Here is a 10,535-nt window from a genome sequence, read left to right as displayed (position 1 = left end):
AAGATTAGAGAGAGACCTACTGACTGGTAATGACTATTTCCACAGAGACAGAGACCAAGGGTAAGAGGTGGCTGAAAGTCACTGAGGGATGAATCACACGCCTTAAGAAGACAATCATTTATAATACAGCGATATGAGTGAGATAGGCCAGACATACGAACAACTGTTTGTTTAAAACCATTAGAGCCCAACTAAAAACAGACAGTTTACAGATATGATTAGTCAGGGAGAGAACAGTACAGATATCGCTCATCCATCTCTCGTTCTCTCCCGCTCTCGTTGAGTTTCCCTGAGGAGGGATATCAACTCAACGGAAATAAAGTGTCTTGTGTGGAGCCTAATGATCACGGCAGCTACCTCCTACTGCGCCAAACCATGCCTAGATGTTCTATAGGTTTTAATTGGCCGACCAATCACCTTGCGCAGAACGCTCTAGTCATTTCCTTGTTCTGTTCTATCTAAGGGTGTTTGGAGATTGAGATCAGGATGAGCTAACACGGCACAGGAGGAATTTTCTCTCTCGTTCCCTCATTCTCACACTGTGAATGAATCTCACAGGGAGAAAGAGGGTGCATCCAAAATGTCACCCTATTCCCTTTGCAGTGCAATACTTTTGATCAGGGCCCAATAGGGAAGTAGCGCACTAAATAAGGAAAGGGTTGCCATTTGGGATGCAGATAGAATCTACCTTCGTAACAGAGGAGGACGCGAGCAGACCGCGAAGCTAGGTGACATCACAACAAGTCGTGTTCTACCACGGAGTGAGAAAAGAAGAAATGAATACCTCAACGTGTCGTGATGTAATCAGAAAGAGTTAATGCGGCCTGACTGCAGAGAGATTCCCAAAATAGGGCCCGTAGGACTTTGGTCAAAAGTAGTGCACTGCGTAGGGAATAGGGGTGACATTTGGGACGCATCCGGAGGGAGAGAGGGAGAGGGATCAAGTCATTAAAAGATAAGGTCGCAGTACTAGACTGTGACAGGCTACAGGAGAGGAGCAGGTTGTTAATAGAACTGAATAAATACACTGAACTGGAGCTGGCTGGCTTGTCATCAGCATCCACTAACACTGCATATTATCAGACTGTTCCAATGCTATGCTAACAATTAACAGGTTAGCAAACAGGCTAGACAGCCAAATGATATGCTATTATTAAGGCTAGCTAGGAGGATCCCATGCTATTATTATCAGGCTATTTAACAGGCTCCTAATGAAAAGTTCACCCCTGAAAAGCGTTCAGCGAGCACATGATAAAACTGTCAAACTCCGGTCCTCCACTATGAAAACAATCCACACACTCAACTCCACCTAACTCCTCCGACCGGTTGGGTTCAGAGACAGAGCAGCCAACAAGATAACCAGGTGTTGCTGACAGAAGATACAGGAGAACTATAGAATGTGTCCAAATGGCACCCTACTCATGGCATCTTATTGCCTATACAGTGCCCGTAGGGCTCTGGTCAAAAGCAGTACACTATATATAGGGACCAATGTGCCACTTGGGACAGATGCTTGGTCGTTGAGAAGAGAATGTGTTGAAATATGCATGATGAGCCTATACTGTACTGTAAATACATCAGAACAATATGGGACGGCTGGTAGGATAGAGGGGGATGGGGGAGTGGTCTGTCTGGTGGGATAGAGGGGGATGGGGGAGTGGTCTGTCTGGTGGGATAGAGGGGGATGGGGGAGTGGTCTGTCTGGGACCCACCCACTACTATCACAACAAATCAAGTTGAAGTATCACACACACACACACACACACACACACACACACACACACACACACACAAGGTCATAAACACCATTGAGCTAACAGGTTGGCATCTATAACACAACACTGGAGAGGAGACCCATCTTTAGAGAACCTCCCCCACAGAGGAGAGACAGAGGAGAAGAAGGGATGGGGAGGGGTGGGAGGAGAGGAGACCCATCTCCCACAGAGGAGAGACAGAGGAGAAGAAGGGATGGGGAGGGGTGGGAGGAGAGGAGACCCATCTCCCACAGAGGAGAGACAGAGGAGAAGAAGGGATGGGGAGGGGTGGGAGGAGAGGAGACCCATCTCCCACAGAGGAGAGACAGAGGAGAAGAAGGGATGGGGAGGGGTGGGAGGAGAGGAGACCCATCTCCCACAGAGGAGAGACAGAGGAGAAGAAGGGATGGGGAGGGGTGGGAGGAGAGGAGACCCATCCCCCACAGAGGAGAGACAGAGGAGAAGAAGGGATGGGGAGGGGTGGGAGGAGACCCATCTCCCACAGAGGAGAGACAGAGGAGAAGAAGGGATGGGGTGGGAGGAGAGGAGACCCATCTCCCACAGAGGAGAGACAGAGGAGAAGAAGGGATGGGGTGGGAGGAGAGGAGACCCATCTCCCACAGAGGAGAGACAGAGGAGAAGAAGGGATGGGGTGGGAGGAGAGGAGACCCATCTCCCACAGAGGAGAGACAGAGGAGAAGAAGGGATGGGGTGGGAGGAGAGGAGACCCATCTCCCACAGAGGAGAGACAGAGGAGAAGAAGGGATGGGATGGGATGGGGTGGGAGGAGACCCATGGCCTCCTTCTGACCAGACTATAGCATACCCACCTCCTGCTCAGGTCAACCAAGGGGGCTTTGCAGCATATTTCTACTGCTCTACCCCCTCCCTCCCTCACTCTCTTCTCTGGGAGTCCAGGGATTCATAAAAATGGCCATTTGTTTAATAATTATATTTTCTTTATGTCTGGCGTGTGTATGTTGTAGATATACAGCCAGTCAGACAACAGGCAGGCAAGGTTAAGATTTACAGTCCTGGTTGGTTTCAACAGGGAGCTGCCGCAACATGTTGGAGATATCAATATTCTGATGGTGACGAGTCAGCGGAAAGGACGGAAGACGAAAGAAAAATAGATGTGGAGAGGGAGAGGGGGAATGAGGCTCGTGAGCACTGTGCGCAAGGTGGAAAGCAAGCGAGTGAGCAAGCAAGAGAGCAGTAGAGAAAGTGCGAGCGCGCGAGAGAGAGAGAGAGAGAGAGAGAGAGAGAGAGAGAGAGAGAGAGAGAGAGAGAGAGAGAGAGAGAGAGAGAGAGAGGAAACAGCACTGATTATCGACGCCAGGCTGCCACCACTCTGTAGTGGTGAGTGGCTGCAACAAAAGCAGACCAACATCCCCGGCTTTCGGCTCCTCTTTTCTCTCTGCCACTGTTAGCTGGCTTCCTGAACGCCCAGAGCACATAGGAGGAGAGCAGCTCCCTCCAACTCACTGATCGCTGCAGTTGGCTGTGTTGGCCACCACACACCACGGACCGACCAACCCAACGGGTCTCTGCCTGCCGGGTCTCCCTGCCATCAACAAGTTAGGGGCTGGATGGTGAGGGGACGTAGAGGACCCCCCACCAGCCAAGAGGGGGACCATTTGATCCTCAATTAACCAATTGAGCTGACATCATTGCAGTGTGGAGGAAGGAGGGAACAAAAGGCTGAGGGAGAGCAGCAGAGACCGGCTGTGTTCAGAGCCAGGGCGCTTTGGACGCAAATCATCAACCAAAAACTAAGATATAATAAAAATGCAGCCGTTTTGATAATGTGGGATTAAAACTACAGAGGCAAAGAGGACTACTAGAAACCGACATCATCATCAACCAGGGACATGGGATTTGTGATTTTGTTTCAATTGGGAGGGCTCAAGAGCATCGCTGCTGCTTTATTCTTTCAGGAAGAGAAGAGCCCGGTTCCTTTTGTGATTCAGAAGGGCTTTTATTTTCTCTGTTTGGATCTGTGTTCCATCTGGCTGCTTCGGGAGTCTGCTGCGGAAAAGGACAGTTGAATGCAGCCTCCGATGTGCACAAAAGAATGGGTAAGTTATCCTCTTTTATCCAGAGAGTCTGGACCTGAATAGGAAACAGAGTGAAAAGGAGGGGCTGAGGGCTAATAGGGGTATTCAAGGCTTTTCCATTTACTTCCAATGTCATCCTCCTCTTCTTTCCCTTCTCTATTGCGGGGGGGGGGGGGGGGTGTAGTCAAGTCGTGATATTTTTATTAAATTAAACGACCAACTGACATGTTGTATAACAGTACGGGAAAAAACTCTACATTGGCATGGCACATCCTTCAAAAAACTCTACATTGGCATGGCACATCCTTCAAAAAACTCTACATTGGCATGGCACATCCTTTAAAGAATGTTGAGAGTAAACTGAACTTATATATATTTTTTAAAATCTACTGAATCACAAGGTATAATGATTATAGAAGCAGAGAGACGAAGAATGAGAAATCATTTAAAAAGGAAAATAACCTGCAGATCTTCTTCGTCTGATCATAACCCATTACGATGGGAGGAGAATGACAAGTCCTCATCACTGCTGCACGTATCAACACATTAGCTTCACATGTAACATCCTCTCAAACACAGAACAGATTTTTCCCCTTCCTTCCTTCCTTGCTTGCCGTCAAAGTAAACTCTGAACACTCATGTTCATAGCAGTGATGATATGCGATCGATAGTGTGTGAAGGTAGACGAAGCTAGAGGAAGACTAGAGGGAGGATAAAAATAAAATAAAAAACATTGACAGATCAGCTTTCCCTCCCCTTGGTTGATTTTTATTATTATCTTTAAACCCCCCAGGTTTCCATTCAAGGTGGCCATTGGTGGGACCTGCACCAACGGCATTGTGCCTGTGTGTGATCAGCATGCTGCTGTGCCTGCTGTCTCCTGCGTCATGCACAACCTGCCCCCAGAAATGCCGATGCGAGGACCAGCAGTTCTACTGTGACACCCAGGGATTAGAAGCGCCCCCGGACGGCGTTGACAGGGGGGCCCTGGGATTGTCGCTCCGCCACAACAGCATCGCTGAACTCAGCCCGGACCAGTTCTATGGCTTCTCCCAGCTCACCTGGCTCCACCTGGACCACAACCAGATCACCACGGTGCAGGAGGACGTCTTCCAGGGGCTCTACAAGCTCAAAGACCTCAACCTGAGCTCCAACCGGATCACCAAGCTGCCAAACACAACCTTCATCCACCTCATCAACCTACAGATCCTGGACCTGTCCTTCAACCTAATGACTGCGCTGGAGCCTGAGTTGTTCCACGGCCTCCGCAAGCTGCAGATCCTCCACCTGCGCTCCAACTCGCTGCGCACCACCCCCGTCCGGGCCTTCTGGGACTGCCGCAGCCTTGAGTACCTGGGTCTGTCCAACAACCGGCTGCGGAGCCTGGCCCGGAACGGCTTCGCTGGCCTCATTAAGCTCAGAGAACTCCACTTGGAACACAACCAGCTGACTAAGATCAACCTGGCCCACTTCCCCCGCCTGGTGGCTCTGCAGTTCCTTTACCTGCAGTGGAACAAGATCTCCAACCTGACCTGCAACATGGAGTGGACCTGGACCACGTTGGAGAAGCTGGACCTCACAGGGAACGAGATCCGGGTGCTGACCCCGGACGTGTTCGAGACGCTGCCCAACCTGAAGATCCTCCTACTGGATAACAACAAGCTAGACAGCCTGGACCCTCTGGTCATGGATATGTGGCTGTCTCTAGGTACCGTGGGGCTGTCCAGCAACCTTTGGGAATGTACCAAACGGATCTGCTCCCTGGCCACTTGGCTGAGCACCTTTAAGGGGAGGTGGGAACACTCCATCCTGTGCCACACCCCCGAGTACGCCCAGGGCGAGGAGATACTGGATGCCGTTTATGGATTCCAGCTTTGTCCGAATTTTACGGCGCCGCCACCGGTCGTCTTGACCACAAGCGCGTTGTCGACGGCCACGGACACGTCGACGGGAACGGCGGCGGAGGCCACCAGCTCGCTGTTTGGAATAATGCAGCAGACACCCACGCAGGACTTCTATTTGGATTTTGGGCGCTTTACGACAATAACGACAACGACCGCCACGCCACGCACCGCCCTGGCAACCGCCCTGGCAACCTCCGCCACGACAGTGGAGGGCGGCGGCGGAGCGGTGGGAGTCACGGAGGACTTCTCGGAGACGGACAACACGGTCCTAACCCAGAGGGTGATCATTGGAACTATGGTCCTTCTGTTTTCCTTCTTCCTCATTATTTTCATTGTGTATATCTCACGGAAGTGCTGCCCTCCTACCATGCGCAGGATACGCCAGTGCTCGGCCATGCAGAACCGCCGCCAGATGAGGACCCAGCAGCGGCAGCAAATGGCGGACCTGGCCACGCAGGTACCCTATAACGAGTACGAGCCCAGCCACGAGGAGGGAGCGCTGGTCATCATCAACGGCTACGGGCAGTGCAAGTGTCAGCAGCTGCCTTACAAAGAGTGTGAAGTATAAACTATGTATATTCCTCCTGCAGCAGCATATGGGGTGTTTACCATTTCTGACCATTTCAAAATGATACAGGGTTTATTTTTTTTGCTTTTCTCCCGAGTTTATACAACAACAACAACAACAAAAAAAGCATAATTTCTACTCGCTAGCTTTGAGAAATCAATGAGATGAGTATATCGAGTGGGATAGTGGATGACTGGTGAGTGGAACGGACAGTGAACATGTATGAAGTAGTAGAGATAATCACATTTATTTTTCTATGAATGTTCATATCAAGCTGTGGGCAATCAGTCTCCAAAGGGAAAACGGTAGAGAGAGAGAGATGTGTCACCACATTATTATTAGTCACCATATTCCGCAGCACAGAGATTATTATTAAATCTTCAGCCAAAATGTCTGGAGACTGAACCTCTTACAGCTACTGAGACATGGTGGTCTACATCATGATATCATTATTAAAAAGGGGAATCAGTGTCGGAAAGGAACACGGATTACGATGACAGATTTCTTAAGGACGCACGGTAGCCACAGTATGTCACTTTCACAATCACCTGTTGGTACAGTGGTGATTAAATGGGGTTGGTTATTAAATGAAAAGTATTATTCACAATTGTTAGGTTTTTTTTTTTTTTTTGTAAATGACTATGAATATTGAATAAATGTTTATTTATATGTCACAATCTGAATTAAATCTCCAACAGAAAATCTAATCTGCTACACATTACTTGGTTGCTATTTATGTTTCAAAACGTGCATTTCCTCCCTCTCTCCGTCTCTCCCTGGAGCCAAACAGGATCTTCCCATTCTGTTCAGTGAACACCAAATGATAGCCTTCTTGTTTCCAGATTTAAATTTGATTCAATAAAGGCCATTGCCTCCCATTAAATCTAAAAGCTTAGCACTGTCCGTGGAAAGGTTAACGTCCAATAAGGCGCAGTACCTGCTTAGCCAAACAGTCTACAGTCTCTCTGAAACGGGACGTGGTGGAGGAGGAGATGTATCAGGGCCCTTTACACTGAAACGGGACGTGGTGGTGGAGATGTATCAGGGCCCTTTACATGTAAACACTCCCTTTAACCAAACAGTCTCTCTGAAACGGGACGTGGTGGTGGAGATGTATCAGGCCCTTTACATCGTCGGCCACACTGTGGTATTAAAAGGGATCAGTGCGACGACCCGCAGACAGATGCCAGCATCCTCACTGACAGCAACGGTAGCCGCAGCTTAACCAATTTCCACCGCCGTTTACTGATGCAATATAGGCCAGGGGCCAACATCCACACACAAGTAGAAGATTCTGGAAGTAGCCGATATCTAGCTAGTACAGAGAGACAGCGAGAGAGAAGAGTAATGATGAACAATGGAAAAACCCATTCTGCCCTGCACAGTGTCTCTCATCCTGAAAATACATTTGTCCCAGGAGGACTCCCAGTCGTGTTCGAGCTCCCAGCCAGTAGAAACACAGACCATAATCAGCTCTGACAGGATCAACATTGAACCAATTAAGGACAGGCAAAAATAATCTAATATTCTGTCGCCCACACCAGTGATCCAGCAAGATTCTGCTCGCTACTGCTGCCAGTCAGTCGGTAGAAACATCCTTCACTCAACACAGCCAACTAGGGCATTTATCTCCATATCACAAATCCTGCTCTTGTCAGCCTGGCCTGACAGTCTCTCACGTTTCCCTTTTCTGGAATGAAAGGAGAGAGAGAAAAACAGGCAGAAAGGAGGAGAGAGAGAGGGGGGGGGGGACAGGCACAGATAAGTACCCTTCGCAGCCCTACGTTAAACTGTAGAGAACCTCCCCCCTGAGAGCAAATGCAGCTCCTGTGATAAGCAAACAGAGGGGAGAGGAGAGCGGCTAAGGCTGGGGCTCAAGCAGAGGAAGCTGAGAGGCAGGTTTAGGACACATTGGTATGCAGCACAGAGAGGATTTGCATTAGCATCAGACTAAAGCAGCCGCCGCTGCAGCTCTCCCCTCTTAGCCCCTCCCTCTGCACATATTTTTGTGCTCCGTTTAGAAGGTAGGGAGCAGGGAGAGAGAGAGAGAGGGAAGGAGAGAAGGAGAGAGAGGGAGCAGGGAGAGAAGGAGAGAATGGGAGAGAAGGAGAGAGAGGGAGAGGCGAGAGAGGGAAGGAGAGAGAGGGAGAGGCGAGAGAGGGAAGGAGAGAGAGGGAGGGAAGGAGAGAAGGAGAGAGAGGGAGGGAAGGAGAGAAGGAGAGAGAGGGAGGGAAGGAGAGAGAGGGAGGGAAGGAGAGAGAGGGAGAGAGGGAAGGAGAGAGAGGGAAGGAGAGAAGGAGAAAGAGGGAAGGAGAGAGGGAAGGAGAGAAGGAGAGAGAGAGGGAAGGAGAGAGAGAGAGAGGGAAGGAGAGAGAGAGAGAGGGAAGGAGAGAGAGAGAGAGATAGAGGGAAGGAGAGAGAGAGAGATAGAGGGAAGGAGAGAAGGAGAGAGAGAGAGAGAGAGAGAGAGAGAGAGAGAGAGAGAGAGAGAGAGAGAGAGAGAGAGAGAGAGCGATGAAAGATAGAGGTAGGGTGGTAGGGAGGATAGCGGGGCAACCAGGGGGGTCATGTCTTGGCTTATCTGAGGGAATGAGCATCCTTCTGGGCAGGTAATGTTATTCTATGGGGCTAAAGATCAACCAAGGGGAATAGGGGGGGCAGGGAGAGGAAGAAGGGAGAAGTTGTGCACCCTATCCCCTACACAGTGCACCAATTTAGACCAGTGTCCTGTGGGCTCTGGTCAAAAGTAGTGCACTATATAGGATAGTGTGTCAATTGGGACGAACCCCAGGATGACAAACTGAGTGACATCACCTTGGGGTTGGGACAGCATAGGGAGAGAGAGAGGAGAGGTAAACATCACCTTGGCAATGTGGCAGCAAAACCAATTACTGCTCCCCTCCTAGAAAAACTACAATTATAATTCAATCAATGAAAAAGAAAGCAAGAGAGAGGGAGTGAGCTAAAGTTAATTATGACAGTTTAGGAATTGGCACAGGCTCAAGACTCACGGTTTGTTGTGCAGCTTTTGGCCAACTTCTATTAGAAGAGAGAAGGGGTATTTTTAAGTCATCCATCTACAAAGATTGGAAATGCTTTAGAATTGATTGAGAGTCTTGATTTAAGTGATTGGGAATGGGGGCTCCTGGAGAGTGCTATGAAGTGTCATCATCTGTGTTGAAACAGGCCATCTTCTGACGGAGCCAAGCTAACAGCCACGCTAACCCAATGCTTTTTCAGAAGGCAATAGCGTGCCATTTGGTACGCAGTCCCGGTCAGTGTCAATGTCTCACTGGGAGTCCTAAACACGCTGACAACTTCCCAGAAAAGAGAGCGGGAGAAAAATAGGGCTTAAGTTCTTATTCAATCAATTAAAAATCAGATCATGAACAATACTCGTGTTCTACAAGACAACTCTAGTGGCGGAGAGAGGAGGGTATGTTCCAAATGGCAACAGATACCCTTAATAGTCCACTAATTTGGACAACGTTGACTTCTTAAGGGTATAGGGTGCCATTTGGGACGCACCCAGAGCCGATGTAGAAACTAGATCTTACTAGCAGAGCAGAGCTAAGCAGGAGGCAACATGTGTTCCAACCATCCATCCACACAACAGCAGACGACAAGGTTTTTGGAGTCTTAATTCAAATTGTTGTTCCATTGTAGTTTTTTTTCCCAAACTAAGCCATGTCACGCATTCCCATTTTGATGTCTCTGGAAAAAACTATTTTGATTTACTTTTTTCTATCAAGGGTAAGAACTGTCCCTTCCGAAACGTCTTGCATGTTCCAAGAAACCAGTCCAAGCTGACTTCAGTCTTAATGTTATTCAGATAAAAACAGAAGCCTTGTTTCTAAATAATGGCACAAGGATGAATAGGATGGATAACAGGGACAAGGGAGAGAGTGAATAGTAGTATATTTTTTGAGAGGGAAGGAAAGTAGTGTTGGCAAACATTTGACATCTAACTGTTAAAGATTACAGCTTGTTATAAGTGATTGAAATGAATTCACAATTTGTAGAAACATGCCTCCATTTTCACATTCCGGCTCTCTCTGTCAAGTTAGTTTTTTTGGTTGTTATCTTGTCATATTCTGAAGCCCTGCTCTCACTCCACCTCCCCGATAACCTCCGATAACCTCTGGGCCAAATGAATGCTGTTCTCTCCTCTTCCCTCCCCGATAACCTCTGGGCCAAATGAATGCTGTTCTCTCCTCTTCCCTCCCCGATAACCTCTGGGCCAAATGAATGCT

The 10,535-nt window shown here is 48.8% G+C and overlaps 1 protein-coding gene across 1 annotated transcript; it reads left to right on the top strand.

Annotated features, from left to right (window-relative positions):
* Positions 1 to 29: 29 nt before the first annotated feature.
* Positions 30 to 6,282, top strand: LOC311119336 (uncharacterized protein; the record flags this gene model as incomplete). The annotated part of the gene is made up of 3 exons (XM_084194057.1): positions 30 to 60; positions 3,778 to 3,831; positions 4,604 to 6,282. 3 exons carry the CDS (start codon positions 30 to 32, stop codon positions 6,280 to 6,282), a joined length of 1,764 nt encoding a protein of 587 aa, XP_084050183.1.
* Between the last annotated feature and the right edge of the window lie 4,253 nt (positions 6,283 to 10,535).

The sequence above is a fragment of the Coregonus lavaretus genome, assembly GCF_964263955.1.
Source record: "Coregonus lavaretus genome assembly, contig: HAP1_SCAFFOLD_6050, whole genome shotgun sequence".
Classification (NCBI taxonomy): Eukaryota; Metazoa; Chordata; class Actinopteri; order Salmoniformes; family Salmonidae; genus Coregonus; species Coregonus lavaretus.
This window is presented reverse-complemented; position numbering and strand designations above follow the sequence as displayed.